This window comes from Jaculus jaculus, chromosome 8 (genome assembly GCF_020740685.1).
Source record: "Jaculus jaculus isolate mJacJac1 chromosome 8, mJacJac1.mat.Y.cur, whole genome shotgun sequence".
NCBI classification, from domain to species: domain Eukaryota; kingdom Metazoa; phylum Chordata; class Mammalia; order Rodentia; family Dipodidae; genus Jaculus; species Jaculus jaculus.
The window spans coordinates 74,210,881-74,229,814 of record NC_059109.1 but is presented as its reverse complement, the minus strand read 5'-3'; the positions used below and the strand labels follow the sequence as shown (position 1 = coordinate 74,229,814).

The 18,934-nt window shown below is 49.6% G+C and overlaps 2 protein-coding genes across 2 annotated transcripts; one reads left to right on the top strand and one right to left on the bottom strand.

Moving 5' to 3' along the window:
• Positions 1-1,593: 1,593 nt before the first annotated feature.
• On the bottom strand, positions 1,594-6,643 carry Ddx51 (DEAD-box helicase 51). Its single transcript, XM_004668892.2, has 15 exons — positions 6,332-6,643; positions 6,115-6,236; positions 4,784-4,934; positions 4,383-4,528; positions 4,233-4,304; positions 3,975-4,081; positions 3,707-3,815; positions 3,483-3,628; positions 3,164-3,365; positions 2,968-3,083; positions 2,770-2,886; positions 2,495-2,596; positions 2,268-2,331; positions 2,041-2,175; positions 1,594-1,859 (listed from the first exon to the last, which is right to left on the bottom strand). Exons 1-15 carry the CDS (start codon positions 6,621-6,623, stop codon positions 1,833-1,835), a joined length of 1,908 nt encoding a protein of 635 aa, XP_004668949.1. The 5' UTR covers positions 6,624-6,643; the 3' UTR covers positions 1,594-1,832.
• A 42-nt stretch (positions 6,644-6,685) lies between these two features.
• Positions 6,686-11,416, top strand: Noc4l (nucleolar complex associated 4 homolog). Its single transcript, XM_004668872.2, has 15 exons — positions 6,686-6,859; positions 6,940-7,060; positions 7,508-7,614; positions 8,183-8,290; positions 8,550-8,699; positions 8,770-8,869; positions 9,052-9,086; positions 9,370-9,420; positions 9,508-9,619; positions 9,861-9,921; positions 10,110-10,220; positions 10,359-10,519; positions 10,619-10,701; positions 10,924-11,037; positions 11,120-11,416. The coding sequence occupies exons 1-15, from the start codon at positions 6,746-6,748 to the stop codon at positions 11,237-11,239; spliced, it is 1,548 nt and encodes a 515-aa protein (XP_004668929.1). The 5' UTR covers positions 6,686-6,745; the 3' UTR covers positions 11,240-11,416.
• Positions 11,417-18,934: the final 7,518 nt, after the last annotated feature.

The following is an 18,934-nucleotide window of genomic DNA, read 5'->3' as shown; positions in this document are numbered from 1 at the left end:
GAACATTCTGGATAGTGGAGGAAGGAATGTTGGAATAGCGAAGACAGTACCAATGCTTGGTGACAAGGAGTGTCAGGATAGCAGGGAGGCTTGGCTGTGTTAGATCCAAGATACTAGAAGGCCTGGGGCTTAATAATAGTGAGAGGCCTCCTCAAATCTGTTCCCAGAGCTAGCCTTTTATACAGTGATTCCATGACAGCATGGCCATCCATACCGGGTTGCTTTCCTGTGTGCACCTTGCACATCCCAAGTGGCAGCTGGTAGCTTTAGTGGATTCTTGTTTTGCACCCTACCTTTTCTAAAATTTTGATTCCCTTATGAAAAAAAGGGTTTTACATATTAGGCAAGTATTCTGCCATTGAGACACATCCCCAGCTCTGGTTTTTTGTTTTTTTTTTAAACACAGATGAAATCAGTTTGTTGTTTAAAAAGTTTGTTTATTTTTTTGTTTGTTTTTCAAGGTAGGGTCTCTCTCTAACCCAGGCTGACCTGGAATTCACTATGGAGCCTCAGAGTGGCCTGGAACTCATGGCAATCCTCCTACCTCTGCCTCCTGAATGCTGGGATTAAAGGTGTGCACCACCATGCCCGGCACAAAAAACTTATTTTTTTTAAACTTTTTTTGTTGTTGTTGTTGTTTATTCTTATTTGAGTGCAACAAAGGGGGGGGGGGAGAATGGATGCACCAGGGCCTCCAGCCACTGCAGACAGACTCCAGATGCATGCACCCCCTTGTGCACCTGGCTAATGTGGGTCCTGGGGAATCGAGCCTCGAACTGGGATCCTTAGGCCTCATAGGCATGTGCTTAGCAGCTAAGCCATCTCTCCAGCACTTATTTTTTAATATATAAAAATTTCAACGGAGCCGGGCGTGGTGGCACACGCCTTTAATCCCAGCACTCGGGAGGCAGAGGTAGGAGGATTGCCATGAGTTCAAGGCCACCCTGAAATGACAGAGTTAATTCCAGGTCAACCTGGACCAGAGTGACACCCTACCTCGAAAAACCAAACCAAAACAAAACAAAACAAAAAATTTCAGCGGGCATGGTGGCACACACATTTAATTCCAGGACTTGTGTGGTAGAGGTAGTAGGATCACTTTGAGTTCCAGGCCAGCCTGAGACTACACACTGAATTCCATGTCAGCCTGGGCTAGAGGGAGACCCTACCCTGAAAAACCAAAACAAATTTTCAAAAACAGATCAGTGCTGTCCACTTCTTGGCTATGTTCAAATAAGGACTTAACATGCTGAGTTTATGGTAGCTAATTAAAAAAGTACTGTCACCATGAAAATGCTGTCCAGGCTAACCTTCCCCTTCCAGGCTCACCTTATTTTCTCTGCAGGCATGAGATGCTAATGTTGGAAGTGCATAATCTGCAGGGTCACCTTGAAGCTAAGCCTAGCCCCTTAGTCACCTGAAAAGCACCATGCCACCAGCCCTAGGGCAGCCTTCACCTTCACTGGAGTTTACATTTAAGACCAATTGGACCTCTGGCCGTCATGCTGTACACCTGAGCCATCTTCTAGGCTTCTGGCCCAGTTTTCCACTAAAAAGGAAAAACAAACAACAACAACAACAAAAAGCCGGGCATGGTGGGGTACACCTTTAATCCCAGCACTCGGGAGGCAGAGGTAGGAGGATCGCTGTGAGTTCCAGGCCACCCTGAGCTACAGTGAGACCCTGCCTCAAAAAAAGAGAAAAAGAAGAAAATGCGCGGTTTCCACTGGCTGCTACTTCAAGGATTTTCATCTTCTGCTCACAGAATATGCAGTGCTCAAAGATGGTGACTCATTTCAGCAGGAGGCATCACTAGTTTCCCAAATCCTTGCCTAGGCCACCTTTAGCTTCTGTTCTTCCTGTGGAGAGAGGGAATTTAGCATCACATGCTTCCTCCACTGCTGTCTGTATGTTCCCATCCCTGCACATGAGCTTAGGCCAGGCACCTGAGGGTACCTCTTGTCTTCCCTCACTTTTCTTGTATTCTGGGCTAAGGCTCAACTTGCAGAACCCCCACCACCCAATCCCAGTACCCCTTACCTTGACAATCTTTTCAAGCTGGGACAAGGCCATCTCATACCGAGGGACTAGTGGCTGCAGGAACTCACTGGGGATCTCATGGTGCACCAGCTCAGGCACCCCAGCCTCTACTAGCATCTGAAGGAACCTCCTTTCCTAGAGGGAAGGGGTCTGGGTCAGCCCAGTCCTCCTCCCCCCAGCAGCACAAGGCCTCCCCACAGTGCCTGCCAAGACCCACAAGGCCTCACCTGTACTTTCAGAAGTAGAGTGAAGGCCTGTCCGGTTTTTCCAGCTCGAGCTGTTCTCCCAACCCTGAAACCAAACATGGCTATTTCCAGACAGTGGTGCTGACCCATGGGGACCTAACAGAAAGACAGTTCCCCTCCTGGCCATATTTCACCCAAACTCTTGTGCATAAACCACCCAGGCTCTCACAAGCACTTAACTCCATTAGTGACCATTGATCAGCTCTCACCTGTGCACATAGGTCCGCAGGTACTGAGGGGCATCATAGTTGATTACCAGCTCTACCCCCTGCACGTCAATGCCTCGGGCAGTGGCATCTGTGCTGATAAGGCTGATGGGATACATACAAGCTTTGAGAACTCAGCAGGCCAGGATGGGTGGGGGTATACATACATGTACTCACCCTGCTGGGGAAAACTCTAGGCCTCCCTGGAAACTACCATGGAGCCCTGACAAGGAATGGGTACCCGGACTCCACATGGCAGGTTCTGCTCAGGTACTCACAGCTGGATCTTGCCCTGTTCAAACTGCTTCAGAACCATCCTCCTCTGGCCAGGACCATAGCGGGAGGAGAACTCAGCCACACTTACACCCCCAAAAGCTTGCATTAGCAGAAAGAGCCTGGAAAGAGAAGGAAGCAGAAGCCAGGTGGTGTCAGAGTCCAGCCTGTGTTAGCTACACCTGTCTCCTAGCCCAGCTTACCTGTGAGAGTTCTCTCTAGAGTTGGTGAAGCAGAGAGCTCTGGTAAGTTTCATCCTGAGAACCAGGTGCAGGACAGCGAGTGGCTTGGAGTTGAGTCTGCAAGGCACATAGTGGTGCTAGGAGAAACAGATTGTAAGAGCTGACCAGGAATCCTGGGCTTGGGTTCCTCCCTGCCCTACATTCCCCATTTGCTTACCGTAAGACCCACAGGGAAGGCATACTTCCCCTCTGAGACTTCTTCCACCGCCATATCTGTATCTCTGGGGTGTTGTCTGTTCACCAGCCCTGTGGAAAAAAGCCTGGGCTGGTAGAGATCAAGTCGTTGGAGCTTCTCAGGGTTCTGGGTCAGGGTAGCTGAGAATAGCAGCTTTTGCAGAGGCATCTGGGGGAAGCAAGTGCTGGAAGGTAAACAAGGGCTTATTGGCACAGCAGGTTTCCTCAAAATGCTGTGACTCCCACCACAATGTGCACTAAGGAGTGTGTGGAGCAGCCAATCCCTGTACAAGGCAGGATACCTGGCAGTGGTCACAGACTGGGGCTGCCTCCTCTGGAGCAAGGTACAAGAGTCTGTGGGGCTGTCACAGTGGAAGGCTGCCGCCACCACCCGTGGCAGCCAGGACTGGTGCATGCTATCTATCATCCGGTCAGCTTCATCAATGACCTGCAGGAGGCAGGAGCCAGGGTCAGCTGGATTCTGATGAGGTCACCCCATCTTGTTACACAATGGTATTGGGCCTACCAGGAAACGGAGCTGCTGGAGGCTAAATCCTGGGGTCTGGTCAATGTGGTCCACCAGGCGACCAGGTGTGGCCACCACAATATCAGCCAGGCAACGGTAACCATCAGCTCTACAGATGAGAGACTCAGTGGAGGGAGGCTCCTCCCAAGACTATTTAACAGCAAGGTGCTGCCTGAATCACATTCATAGCACCAATGCCACCCCAACTCTGGACACCAGCTGGGCTGAGGAGGGTCCCTTTGAGAAGCCCACCATCTGGCAAACCTACGTCTTCTGGACAAGGCTCTCCTGCTCTTTGGCCAGTGACTTCTGTCCAGTTACCAGGGCAACCCGCAGAGGTGTGGCATCCGTGTAGATATTGAATACTTTGCTTACCTATAAGAAGAGTCTGTCATGGCCTAGGTAAGTGCTGGCCACCTCTACAGCAAGGACTTGGGAGTTTACTCTGGGTCATTAAGCATTCAGCTCATGCAGCAGGGCAGTTGAGGCTGGGGATATAGACTTCTGGGTGTGGGGCTGATAATACCTGCTGGGCCAGCTCCTTGGTGGGCAGTATAACCAGGGCACGGATGTTGCAGACCACTCGATACAGCAGGGCCTAGAGGAAGGGTCATCTATGTCACCAAGGTAAGCTCTCTATTGTGCCCTAGCTGGAGAATGGGACCCCTATACTCACCTGCACCACAGGGATGACAAAAGCCAGGGTCTTGCCACTACCCGTTGGGGCAGAAACACAGAGGTCACTGGGCTGGTAGCCACCTCTACCTACCAGAAACCCACTAGTTGAGCTCTCTAGGAGGGCAGGAATTACAGCTGCTTGGACTGGAAAAAGGAAGGCAAGGAGGTCAGGTGTATGCCAGGACCAGCCACTTCACCCAGGGACTTACTCTCAAAGATGGTACCATGACTGGAGGACCTAAGGGCTCCTGAGCTCAAGGATGCTAATGCTTACTGGATGTGATCTGCAGCAGACTCCTCTACACTGTGGCCCTCACAACCCGGGGGGAGGGGAGGAAGGGGGAGGGGGGAGGGGCTGCTCCAGGAGTGCCTCTGACCACCTGTTCAGGGCTTAAGCACCTGGAAAGTAGTAAGAGATGCCATGTGCCCTCAGCTGTTTCTGCAAGTCAGGGTGCACCTCAGGGATGTCCTCAAGGGGAGTAAGATCCTCAGTGACATTCTTCTCGACATGGCATGGCTCAGCCAGCCACTTTGGCAGGAAAGGCTGGACCTAAGAGTAAGAAAAAAACACGGGCGTGGTGGCGCACGCCTTTAGTCCCAGCATTCGGGAGGCAGAGGTAGGAGGATCGCTGAGAGTTCGAGCCCACCCTGAGACTACAGAGTGAATTTCAGGTCAGCCTGAGCCAGAGTGAGACCCTACCTTGAAAAAGAAAAAGAAAAAGAAAGAAAAACCAAAATCAATTAAAAAAAAAAGAATTTTGGGCTGGAGAGATGGCTTAGCAGTTAAGCACTTGCCTGTGAAGCCTAAGGACCCCGGTTTGAGGCTTGGTTCCCCAGGTCCCATGCTAGCCAGATGCCCAAGGGGGCGCACGCGTCTGGAGTTCGTTTGCAGAGGCTGGAAGCCCTGGCGCGCCCATTCTCTCTCTGTCCCTCTATCTGTCTTTCTCTGTGTCTGTCGCTCTCAAATAAATAAAATTAAAAAAAAAACAGGAGATAATTGGAAAACAGGAGTGATTCTATAGAGGGTGGAGTTGTATTGTCTATACTTATGGAAGCTGTCAATACCAAGTTTAGAGAAAGAGTAGGAGAGTTCTGCAGAGCCCTCCAGGCGGGGACAGTAGAACAGGTAGGAACTGGAAACTCCAAGTGAAAAGACCAGATTTCTGATCAGCCTCTCTTCCCAGCCCTCCATCACCCAGTCATCATGGAGTCTTCAGACAAAAACACACGGAATCAGCATGACATGGTGGTGCATACCTTTAATCCCAGCACTAGGGATGCAGAGGTAAAAGGATCACTTGAGTTCAAGCCCAGCCTAAGACTACACAGCAAATTCCAAGTCAGCCTGGGCTAGAGTAAGACCCTACCTTGAAAAACAACAAACACCACCAACCAAACGAAAAAAAAAAAACAAAAGAACGCAAACAAATCTGCACTTGGTACTCCTCCCGCCTCAGGCTGGTCCGGACTTGCATGCACCAGGTTGTCAGGCACACCCTGAGTTCACGGAACATCTCTGAATTGTAACCTGTAGGTTACGAATGCTCGAAGACGCTCTACCAGGCCTCTCGGTTTCTGTCACCTCCATGGTCTCTACCTTACGTACTTCCTACCGAAAATTTCCCTACTAACACAAAAAAGCACCCTGGGCAGGCGGCTAGAAACCCCCACGGGGTTACAAGATGACGGCCCGCCATCTCCCTCCCAGGAGACCCGTCAGGACAGCTCACCTTAGGTGTGTTTTTCCTCGCGAATCCCCCCAGCACCGGACCGGAAATAGGGGGTCTAGTCGCCTCCGGCAGACGCACTTCTGCGGCCGCACTGGGCTTCTCCGACACCGCCTCGCTGCTTCCTGCGCGGCAGACACGGTGCAGGTGGTGTCAGCCCCGCAGCCCCGGAAGGGACCCGCCCGCGATTCCCGCCCCTAGCCCCTTCCGGTCGACCCACCAGCGTCCGTGTGCTCAATGTCTGTTTTCCGTCGCTTTGTCCTCGGTAAGTCTGGGTTGCCAGTTGCCGAGTCGCTTACTCGCCGCCGCCGCCGGGGCCGCCGCCTCCGTCTGCCCGCCGCCTCAGAGGCCGTCTCAGCGGCCGTGGGCTCTGGCTCTCTGCGCTGCCGCTCGCGGGCCCGGCTCTGCAGTCGCTCGAGCAGCGCAAGCGCCCGGCCGCCCACTTCGGCCTCGGATCCCGGGGGCCCTGCAGCTTCGGGGCCCGCGTAACGCGCGACGTGGAACAGCGCCATGCCGTCGAAAGCCTTTAGACCTGCTCGGCGCACTGCGATGACGTACGTCAAGGCCTAGACGTCACGGGTGCGCCGGCAGCGCAAGCGCAGACTCCAGTTTTTGCGCGAAGCAGGCGGTGGCAATGGAGCTGGAGTCCCGCACCGTGGGGTTGCGGCCGCTAGGCCACCTATTGCAGGCGGTGCTGGAGAACCGCAGCCAGGCCAACTCGGTGTTCGACATCCTGGCTGTGCTTCAGGTGGGCTTAGTGGGTGCGAGACGGGTCAAGCTGTCCCTGGGGCAGGATGGCAGGCATCACTGCCCGGCCTCTCTCTTCAGTCCGAGGACCAGGAAGAGATCCAGGAAGCAGTGCGCACGTGCAGCCGACTGTTCGGTGCCTTGTTGGAGCGGGGAGAGTTGTTCGTGGGCCAGCTGCCCTCCGAGGATACGGTCCTGGCAGGTGAGGGGTCCGGGGACCTCTCCGTAAGGCCTCGTCTCTGGGACTTTGCCAACTTGGGAGGAGTGCCCCAAGCCCTGGCCCCGGCCCCGTCATAGAACGTACAGATTGGTGGGAGCACTCACCGAGCGCATTGTGGGGCGACTATGTTGTCACCGGCCATGGAATCCATGTGTCTGTGCTAGGTTTAAGTGAACATGAAATTTTCCTTCCTTCCTTCCTTAGTTTGGTGCTGTCTCTTAAAATGAGCCTTACGTCCTAATTTCTGGGACATCTAGGTTCTGAGGCATAGTGAGGAGAGTTTCAATATCTGGTGGCTCTGTCTACAGGACCCAGAAAATGGTTTTTCTTAGCCCTGATCTGGTTTCCACTGGTAGAGATGAGAAACAATGGAAGGGTGGGCCTAGCCTGGTACACAGTAAGAGACAGCTCCCCCAATTCTGTCCTCAGGGCCCCAGGGAGCCACTCATAAGTACAAGGTATGGATGAGACACCGCTATCACAGCTGCTGCAACCGCCTGGGGGAACTCCTGGCCCACCCCTCCTTCCAGGTCAAGGTGAGTCTTTGACCCATAACCTCCAAAGTAGTCCACACTGCAGGAGAAGGGCATATGAATGTGGACACCTCTTACCTTCTAGGTAAGGCTGCTTCTACCTAGACATGGTCCCTGCCACTCCCTGACTTTCCAGTGTGATTGCATGGATCTATTTGACCCTGAAGGTGTGGAGTTTGCAAAACTGGTTCTGGGTACCCTTGCTGACCTTGAGTGTGGTCAAGAGTGTCTCACAGTTAAATGATATGAGAGCAGTCAAGTGGCCTGTCTTGATTACCTAACTTGCACTCCCAGGCTAGATCCTGGCTCAGTCCTGATTAACAGGATTGTGTCACTGTCACCCCCATCTCATGCGTGGAACTTGGAACAAGATAAGCCAGGGTTGCCTTTCTTTTTTTCTTCTTTGAGGTGGGGGTCTTACTCTTGCTTAGGCTGACCTGGAATTTGCTATGTAGTCTCAGGGTGGCCTCCAGCTCATGGCGAGCCTCCCACCTGTGCCTTCCGAGTGCTTGTGTCTAATTAGAAGAGGCCCTCAGGTAAGGTGTCAATGCCACTCTCCCCTGCTTCCCAGGAGCTGGCCCTGAAGACACTGATGAAGTTTGTGCAGTTGGAAGGTGCACAGCCCCTGGAGAAGCCCCAGTGGGAAGGCCAGTACCTCTTCCCCCGCATGCTTTTCAGGGTAAGGCCCTAGTAGGACCTGGAAGACTACATTGGTTAGTCTGGGATTGCCCTTGGAGTCAGCTGCCTGAGCAGACAGCTGGGCGATATGATGTTTCTACCTTGCCTTCACCTGGGAGTGAGTAAAGACTAGCAGGTGGCTTGGCAGTAGAGGGGTTGTGGCAGATGGCCTGGTGGTATGGGTCTTAGTACAGCTTTGTCACCTTGCCTGGCTGTTGGCACCACTCTAATGGAGTCACTCTGTCCCTGCACTCACACAGGCAGTGGTGAGAGGCCTACTTTCACCTGAGGACGACTGTAGCCTGCTCCTCTCCCAGTTCTGCGAGTACTTGGAATATGATGATATCCGCTACCATACAATGCAGGTGGCCATGGGCATCATGGCCCGGGTCATCAGCCAGCAAGCTGAGGTGAGCAACTGGGTCCACTTGCCTGGCACCTCAGGGTGGCAGTTGGATACTCAGTACAGGCTTCCTACAGGTGTCTACCACCTTCTGGAATAATTCCTTCTTCTTGTTGTCTGCCATGAGTCTGCCCCACCAGGAGTGTGACCTCACCAACTTCTATGTGAAGCACACACGTGAGTGTTGCGTTACCCTTGAATGGACTTTTTATCCTGATCCACAAGCACTACTTGTGTCTGCTAAGTGCACTCAGTGCTGCCCCATCTGGAGGAGAGCTGCTGAGCAGTCATGAGTCCATCAGCCTAGCCAGTGCCATTCCCTCTTGGGAATCAATGACTCCTCCTTGCTGTCCTTACAGAACCATCGGACAAATGGAAGGTTGTTCACCTAAAGGTGAGATACTTTAGAGGTTTGAGGCCTTTCCTTGGGTGCAGGCCCTTCCCTCCCACCTGGAACCTGTAGGCAGTGACATGTATTAAGATACAGTCTCAAGTGATGCCATCTCCACCTTCCCTGTAGCCACCTTCAGATCTCTGCCTTGTCCCTCCTGGTATCACAGGCTGGCCTGGGGTTCTTGGGAATAAGGACCTCAATGGGTATGAAGAAGGCTGTGTAGGGTGGACATGGGCAGGGAGAGGCTGTGTTGGGAGATATATGCAGCATGGCCCTATTGCAGGAACACAGGAAAGCATTCCAAGAGATGTGGCTCAGCTTCCTCAAACACAAGGTAGGGCTAGGTTGGTTGGGGGCACCCAGGTCTTAAAATGTAGGGGAGCATGGAAAATAGTGCCATGACAACCCACAACCTTTGTAGCTACCTCTCAGCCTCTACAAGAAGGTGCTTGTGGCCATGCATGACTCCATCTTGCCCCATCTGGCCCAGCCGACTCTCATGATCGATTTTCTCACCAGTGCCTGCAACATGGGTGAGTGGAGTTCCTGGCCGGCTAGTAGGAAACGGGGAGTGGGCATAGGCCCAGTTGTATCTCCTGACTGACAAGGTCATTGGCTCAAGGCTTAAGTCTGGCTCTTATGTGGGTGGACTCAGATGGTGGCCCTATGGACTGGCCACCTCAGCTGGTCTTGTGCTACCTATACCAGCCTGTTCTCAGCTGTGGCGAGGTTTTCAGGTCAAGTCTGGTCTCATGTCTGTCTGCATCTCTGTAGGTGGTGCCATCAGCCTCCTAGCCTTGAATGGACTTTTCATCCTGATCCACAAGCACAACTTGTGAGTATCAGCTAAGTGCACTCAGTGCTGCCCCACCTGTCATTCCTCCTTCCCTCAATGGGCAGGATGCTGGGGGATCCCAGGGGACTCATCTGGAAGAGGTTGAGGTGAAAGAGGGGGGCTGAAACCTTGAATGTCTGGAGAACTGCGCTCTCCCACCAACTGACCCCATGTGGCTCCTGTCTCAGGGAATACCCTGACTTCTACAAGAAGCTTTATGGCCTTCTGAACCCATCCATCTTCCACGTCAAGTACCGAGCCCGTTTCTTCCACCTGGCTGACCTCTTCCTGTCTTCCTCGTAAGTGTTGGGAGCACCTGGCTTCGCTTCCCAGCAGCTTGGGATTAGAAGTTGCTGAGAGGTTCTGTCTGCTCTGGCTGGGAAAGGGCTGGGAGACTGGTTGGAACCCTGATGTCTCACACCTGCTACACTACCCAGTCATCTTCCTGCGTACTTGGTGGCTGCCTTCGCCAAGCGCCTGGCACGCCTGGCTCTGACAGCACCTCCTGAGGCTCTGCTTATGGTCCTGCCCTTCATCTGCAACCTGCTACGCAGACATCCTGCTTGCCATTTGCTGGTACACCGTCCACAGGGCCCAGGTGAGTGCTCGGGTGTCTGGGTGGGGCAACATACCTGGCAAAGACCCTGGCTCCTCCAGTCAGGCCAGGTGGCAAATGGGTACTGGATCATGTCTCTAGAGCTAGATGCTGACCCTTATGACCCAATGGAGGAGGACCCAGCTAGGAGTCGTGCCCTGGAGAGCTGCCTGTGGGAACTGCAGGTGAGGCATTCTGGCACCTAAAGGTCACTAGAATCTCCAGCAGATGCATCTCCTGCACTTCCTGTGTCCCAGTCAATCTCATACCTTGCCCATTAAGGCTGTTTACTCCCTGATGAAGCCTGCATCACCTACACTGCGTAGGGCTCCAGCCTCCACCTCACTGGGGAGGTGGACACTTGGAATGTCATTTAGTATGTTGACAGCATTATGTGCCCCTCCCAGACCCTTCAACAGCATTACCATCCCGAGGTGTCCAAAGCCGCTACAGTAATCAATCAGGTGTTGACTGTTCCTGAGGTCAGCATTGCACCACTGCTGGAGCTTACTGCATATGAGGTGAGGACCAGGAAGCAGGGATTTGGGGTGCTGGCCACAGATTGCTGAGCCCTAGCCCAGGGCTACCATCTTTCCATTGCAGATCTTTGAGAGGGACCTGAAGAAGAAGGAGCCCAAGTCGGTGCCACTGGAGTTCATACCAGCCCGGGGTCTGCTGGGACAACATGATGACCTCTGTGCCCAGCTCTTCACACTCACCTGACCCTGGCTGCCTGTCATTCCATCCCCAATCAAATAACTTTTTACTTTTGGAACTGGATCTCACTATTGTAGCCCAGGCTGGCCTGGTACTTGTAATTCTCCCGCCTCAGCCTCCACAGTGCTGGAATTACAGGTGTTTGCCACAGTTTCCAGATTCAAATAAATAGTTTTGTTGGAATGTGGTTTTGTAGATGAGCATATCTGGGCAATTGGGTCCTGGAGCAAGGCTGTGCTTCTTGTGCTAGGCATAGGGTGAGGTTGCTGGGGCCCTTTGCCTTCACAGCCAGGTTCCAAGAATCAAGAAGTACTACCCCAAGGCTCCAGAAGTAACCCAAGGGCACTGGGCCCATCATGTAGTAGGGCAACCCTGGCATGTCTTCCTGTGCTTAGAACCTAGCATGGCCAGAGCTCTCTGCCCTGAGCAGTCACTTTTGGGAGGGGTCCATGTGGTCATGATTGACATCCCCTGGATGCTTTTTTGTAGGGTCTCCTCCTAGCTCAGCCCTGGGACTAAAGGTCATGCCCAGCTCCCATGGATGTTTTTGTGCTCAGAACCACAGAGGACACCAAAGCAGAATCTTGGGGGAGTATGTCTGCCCCTTTCCTCCTTGTATGTTGGCCTTTCCTTTCAGGTTGCTGGAATTTAGCTTATTTGCAGGCCACTCGTCCCTGGTAAAACCAGATTTTCTATCAAAAATAAGAGCCCCAGGTTTTCTTTTAAGAGGAAGTTTAAGAATACTATGGTGTTTTACCTCAAGTATCTGTGATCAAGCCTCATACTTAGTCCCCAACTGGTGGAGTTTTGCTGGAGGTATGTCCATAAGGGTGAGCCTTGAGGTTAATATAGCCTCCCACTTGCCAGAACAGCTTCCTTTTTTTTTTTTTATTATGTTTATTTTTATTTATTTGAGAGCAACAGAGGCAGAGAGAAAGAGAATGTGCACACCAGGGCCACTAGCTGCTGCAAACAAACTCCAGATGCATGTGCCACTTTGTGCATCTGGCTTATGTGGGTACTGGGGAGTAGAGCCTCGAACCAGGGTCCTTAGGCTTCACAGACAAGCACTTAACCACTAAACCATCTCTGCAGCCCAGAACAGCTTTTGCTGCTGCCTCCCAGCTGATGGGACAAGATGTATGCCTGGCCCTCTGCTCTGTCATGGCCCTCAAAACTAAGCCTAAAATAAACCTTTCTTCCCTTAAGTATGTTTTTTCTCCACAATGAGAAAGTAACTGCTACATGAAATTGGTACCAGGTGTGGTAGCATATGCCTTTAGTCACAGCACTCCAGAGGCTGAGGTAGTGTTCTGTGAGTTTCAGGCCAGCTTGAGACTGCATAGTTAATTTCAGGTCAGCCTGGGCTAGAGCAAGACCCTACCTCAAAAGGAAAAAAAAAAAAAAATGGAGCTGGGTGTGGTGGTGCACACCTTTAAACCCAGCACTTGGGAGGCAGAGGTAGGAGGATCACCATGAGCTCAAGGCCACCCTGAGACAAAATACTGAATTTTAGGTCAGCCTGGGCTAGAGTGAGACCCTACCTCAAAACACACCACACACACAAAAACAAAATGGTACCATGAAGTAGGGTTAACTGGCTTTTAGTTTTTTGAACCTGGTTTGTGGGAAGAAAGTGGAAATACTTGGGGGTTTCAAGAAGCAGAATGACTTGGAGGTTCCTGCTGCCTGCATAAGATTTGGGAACAAAAACATGACTTTCTTCCCTGCACTGTTTCCTAGTCATGCATGCTGTGTGCAGTCCTTGGACCAGCCTGGTTTCCCAGGGCCTTTGTGTTGACCGTTCCTGCCTTGGCCCCTTTTCTGTTGCCCTCTTATTCAGGCCCCAGCTTATCACATTCTGTTCCCAATCTGAAGTGTACCCATGTCACAGGGTGCCAATGGCACTGTGCAGTTTAAGACAGGCTGTCACCACTCCACTACATGGCTACAGTAGGCTTTGTGCCTGTGAAGCTGTCAGAAACTACTAAGGAGCCCAGTGTCCTCAGCTCATGCAGCCACCAAAGCCCATTGCAGTTCTGAGCTTCCATCCAGGGGTCTGTAGCTCAAAGGAAGACAAAATTCATTTATAAACATGGGTTCCTAGCTTGGGCCAGCACAGGGTACTCCCCTTACCCCAGTCCCTTACTGCCCATCAGTTCTAGCTGGACAGTGCTTTGGCATCCTTGTGAAGGTTGTATATCATGTAGGGTCACAGGGTGAGCAGAGACCAGCCCAGATAAGTCTTTGCCTCAGGTACTTCAAGCAGCTTCTGTACTTACAATTTCTGTCCTCAGTTTCCCTACCCTTTCCCCTAGGACTGGGGCCTTGTGCACAGGACACCCATGCAAGGTGGCTCACATCCATCCATTTTCCTGCAAATTTCTTTGGCTGATCACATGTATCCAGCACAGTCCAGGAAATTCCTACCATCCAGGGTTTCCCTCTGGCCCAGGCTGACCTGAAATTCACTATGTAGTCTCAGGCTGGTCTCAAACTCATAGTGATCCTCCTGCCTCCAGATTGCTGGAATTAAAGGTATGTGTCTGGCATGCGTTAGCATTTTTATTTTTTTGGTGCATGTTTTCAGTATCAGGGATGTATTCCCTCCCATGGAGCTGGCCTCCAGTCCAATTACAGGGCAGTTGGTTTCTACCATGACAGACATGCCACTATTGCACCCATTGGCTCATTTGGCCTGGCTGGCCAAATATAGACTTGCAGTGTCCCATTGAACTGCATGCAGAATGGCTTTTTCCAGCTTTCTGTCAGCTGGTCTACATAGAGGAGATTATCAGCTCAGTTCCAGCAGGATTTCTCAGTGGCCTTGCAGCCCAAGTATGTGGAGTCTTCGGCAATAGGGTCTTACCATCTATTCTGGTGGGAAACCAAGGCCTCGGCAATGGCCTATAATGATTTGGGGCCATCAGGGACCTCCCTGGCCAACAACTGACTGGAAGGTATCTCATCCCTGGCATTGAAAATTTTCTAGCAAAAATCTATGGCTCCTGAGTGTTACATTGTCCAAAAAAGTAGGTTTCCATATGATTTATTTATATCCTCTTAGATTTTGATTAGCCCACCCTCCACCTTTCCTTTACTCAATCTCTTCCCCTGACCTTATTTTGGGCCTTTTCACCCCCATTAATCTATTCTCCTACTTATATATATATACAATACCATCCTATTAAGAACCCCCTCCCTTTCTCTTCCCTTTATATTTCTTTTCTAGTTTACTGGCCTTTGCTACTGAGTTTTCTGCCTACTCACACGGAAGTCCACTCATCTGTACTTAGGATCCACATATGAGAGAGAACATGTGACACTTGGTTTTCTGGGCCTGGGATACCTCAGTATAATCCTATCCAGACCCATCCATTTTCCTGCAAATTTCATAACTTCATTTTTCTTTGCTGCTGAGTAGAACTCCACTGTATAAATGTGCCATATCTTCATTATCCACTCATCTGTTGAGGGGCATCTAGGCTGGTTCCATTTCCCAGCTATTGTGAATTGAGTGGCAATAAACATGGTTGAGCCAGTATCTCTAACGTAATGAGATGATCCTTAGGATATATGCCTAAGAGTGCTATAGCTGGGTCATATTTTTAGCAGTCTTAGGAACCTCCACACTGATTTCCACAATGGCTGGACCAGATTGCATTCCCTCCAAAAGTGTAGAAGGGTTCCTCTTTTTCCACATCCTCGCCAGCATTTAAGGTCATTTATTTTCATGATGGTAGCCAATCTGACAGGAGTGAGATGGAATTTTAATGTAGATTTCCCTGATGACTAGGGATGTAGAACATTTTTTACATGCTTATATGCCATCTGTATTTCTTCCTTTGAGAACTCTCTGTTTAGTTCTATAGCCCATTTTTTCCCCCCATGACCTTGGCTTTATTAGGTTGTCATGAGCGGCTATGAGCAGTATGTATAGCCCATTTTTTAATTGGCTTCTTGATTTCTTATTATTTAATTTTTTGAGTTCTTTGTATATCCTAGATATTAATCCTCTATCAGATGTATAGCTGGCAAAGAGCTTTTCCCATTCTGTAAGTTGCCTCTTTACTTTATTCACAGTGTCCTTTGCCATACAAAATCTTTGTAATTTCATGAGGTCCCAGTGGTTAATCTGTGGTTTTATTGCCTGAGCAATTGGGGTTATATTCAGAAAGTCTTTGCCAAGACCCATATGTTTCTCCTACTTTGTCCTCTAGCAGTTTCAGAGTTTCAGGTCTGATGTTAAGGTCTTTAATCCACTTGGACCTAATTCTTGTGCATGGAGAGAGAGAAGAATCTATTTTCATCCTTCTACAGATAAATACCCAGTTTTCCCACACCATTTGCTAAAGAGGCTGTCTTTTCTCCAGTGAGTATTTTTTGGCATTTTTATGGAATATTAGGTGGCTATAGCTACCCAGACTTACATCTAGGCTCTCTGTTCTGTTCCATTGATCTACATGTCTGTTTTTTTGCCAGTACCATGCTGTTTTTGTTTCTGTGGCTCTGTAGTATAGGTTAAAATCAGGTATAGTGATACCACCAGCCTTATTTTTGTTGCTCAGTACTGTTTTAGAAATTCTAGGTTTTTTGTGATTCCAAATGAATTTTTGGATTTTTTTTTTCTATTTCAGTGAAGAATGCCATTGGAATTTTGATGGGGATTGCATTAAATGTGTAGACTGCTTTTGGTAAGATTGCCATTTTCACAATATTGATTCTTCTGATCCAGGAACAAGGGATGTTTTTCCATGTCCTAGTGTCTTCTACAATTTCTTATTTGAGTGTTTTAACATTTTCATTGTAGAGATCCTTTACTTCCTTGGTTAGGTTTATTCCAAGGTTCTTTATTTTCTTTGATGCAGTTGTGAATGGGAGTGATTCTCTGATTTCCTCCTCTGTGTTTTTGTTGGTAGCACATAGGAAAGCTACTGATTTCTGTGTATTTATTTTGTATCCTTCTAAATGGCTGTAGGTGTTTCATAGCTCTAACAGTTTGCTGGTAGAGTCCTTAGGGTCCTTTATGTATAGAATCATGTCATCTGCAAATAATTATAACTTGCTCTCTTCCTTTCCAATTTGTGTCCCTCTTATATGTGTCTCTTGCCTTATTGCTATGGCTAAGACTTCCAGTACTATATTAAATAAAAGTGGGGACAGTGGACACCCTTGTCTTGTTCCTGATTTTAGTGGAAAAGCTTCCAGTTTTCCCCCATTTAGTAATATGTTGACTGTAGGCTTGTAATAAATAGCCTTTATTATATTAAGATATGTTTCTTCTATTCCCAGTCCCTGTAGGACTTTTATCATGAAGGGATGTTGGATTTTGTCAAATGCTTTTTCTGTGTCTAATGAGATTATCATGTGATTTTTGTCCTTCAGTCCATTTATGTAATGTATTACATTTATTGATTTGCATATGTTGAACCATCCATGCATCTCTGGGATAAAGCCTACTTGTGTTGTTTATTTTTAAGCACAGACAAACAGGCAGAGAATGAGCATGCCACGGTCTCCAGCCAGTGCATGTGCTGCTTTGCATCTGGCTTTACATGGGTACTGGGGAATGAAACCTGGGTCATTAGGCTTTGCAGGCAAGTGCCATGTCTACATAGTGTTTGTAAATTATTTTTATGGACAAGGCGCTTGCCTGCAAAACCTAACAATCCAGGTTTGATTCCACAATACCCATGTAAAGCCAGATGCACAAAGTGGTACATGCATCTGGAGTTTATTTGCAGTGGCTGGAGGCCCTGGCACACCCATTCTCTCTCTCTCTCTCCCTCTCTCTGCTTGCAAATAAATATAAATAAATAATAAATAAGGTAGGTATGATGGTTCATACATGTAATCCCAGTACTGAGGCTGGAGGATTGCCACAAGTTCAAGCCCACCCTACGCTACATATTGAGACTCTCAACAAATTAAAAATGAGGTTCAGGATTCTCAGTGTGGTCATTAGAGGTGGTGAGGCCATGAGGAGGGCTGCTTATTGTGGAATGAAAGCCTTTAATGAAGGGGCTCCAGTGATTTCCCCTGGCACATTCTTATCTCAGTTCTCTCACTCCTACCATATGGTAACACAGCAGGAGGCCCTCACCAAGGCCAGCACCTTGACCACAGATGTCCAGAGAGGTGGTTAATTTTGGTTGTTTGTCAATGACTCTGCCTCAAGTATTGTACCGTAGTGTGCCAGAGGAACCTGGAAGCAGGGGCTGAGCACACCCCATTCCTATTTACTGAGTACCTGCTGTGTGCCATCCAGGATGTCTCTGTCTTTTTGGTCTATACACCTCTTTCCCTCTGTGGTTCTCCCTCCCTCCCTCCCTCTCTCCCTCTCTTTCCTCCTTCCCACCCCTTGTCTATCTCTGCCTATCTTTCTCTCCTTTCCCTTCTCAGGATGCATGTGCTGTGGGCAATTAAATAATGCTTGTAAATAATGAAGACTGCCTGGAGAGGTGGGGAACGCATCTCAGAGAGGTGATAAGGAACACTCAAGCATTTAATTGGGACTTAGCAAATTTGCTACAGGAAATGAGATGTCAGTGGCAGGCTTCAGAGATGCCAGTCTGTTTGGAGCTTTGGCAAATGTCCTAGCTGATCATAGCTCCCTGCTGGATGGTGGGAGTACATGGCCACCTATCTGGAGCTGCCTTTTTGTCTCCTTGCTGCCTGGGCCTCACCCCTCCCTTGGCCAGCAGCTAATGAGGAAAGCGCACACACAGCTTCATCATCCAATAGCCAGGTCCCTGCTTAACTCAAGAAGCTGACCCATCCCCATCAAGCTCCAGATATCTCATTTGCAGAGTAGGCGGTTCAGGTACTATGGCCACAGAGAAGTCACTTTGGCATTTTGTGCACAAACCACAGTAGCATTCACTGCAGTTGAGCCAACTTAGTGGGAACATTAGCTGTAAGAAGGCAGCTGATAACTACAGATTCTGGAGGGATGCCAATTCCCTAGGGTTTATAGGTCTGTGTTTCTGGTTCTTTTGAATGGTGTGACTGCCTCACTCTTCCCTTCATCAACCACTGGGTTCATTCTATCTTTGTATGAGGGCTGTGATTTTATCTGTATTAATTTTATTCTTTGTGGGTATAGTTTCAATCCCATAGGACTGTAGCTACCAGGCTGGTAGACACCTACACCCACCCTGGGTCTTTTGATTGAACATTCTTGGCTTGTGTCATACAACCTTTGTGGCCTCACTCTCATTCCTTTCCCTTGAGCCCTGACTGACCAGCATGGACACTGTTCCAGTTACCTTCTTATTGCTAGAACAAAGCACCTGACCAGAAGCAGTTGGTGGGAGGAAAGTTTTTATTTTGGCTTACAATTTTGAGGGGAAGCTTGATGATGGTAGAGGAAAACATGACATGAGCAGAGGCTGGACATTGTCTCTGCCACTGTAGGTGGAAAACAGCAGCAGGAGAGTGAGCCAAGTTCTGGCAAGGGGAAGCTGGCTATAGCACCCCAAGCCTTACCCCAGAAATGCACCTCCTCCAGTAAGGCTCCACCTCCCAAGTTGCCACCAGCTGGGGAGCAAGCATTCAGAACACATGAGTTTATGGGCAATGTCTGATTAAAACTGCTGGTCATGTGTGCTTCACTGTACACTTACTGCTTGAGTAGTGTTGTTTGTCTCTTGATGTTGGTCACTATGTTATTGATTCCCTTTGCTTTGACTTTTGAGTATT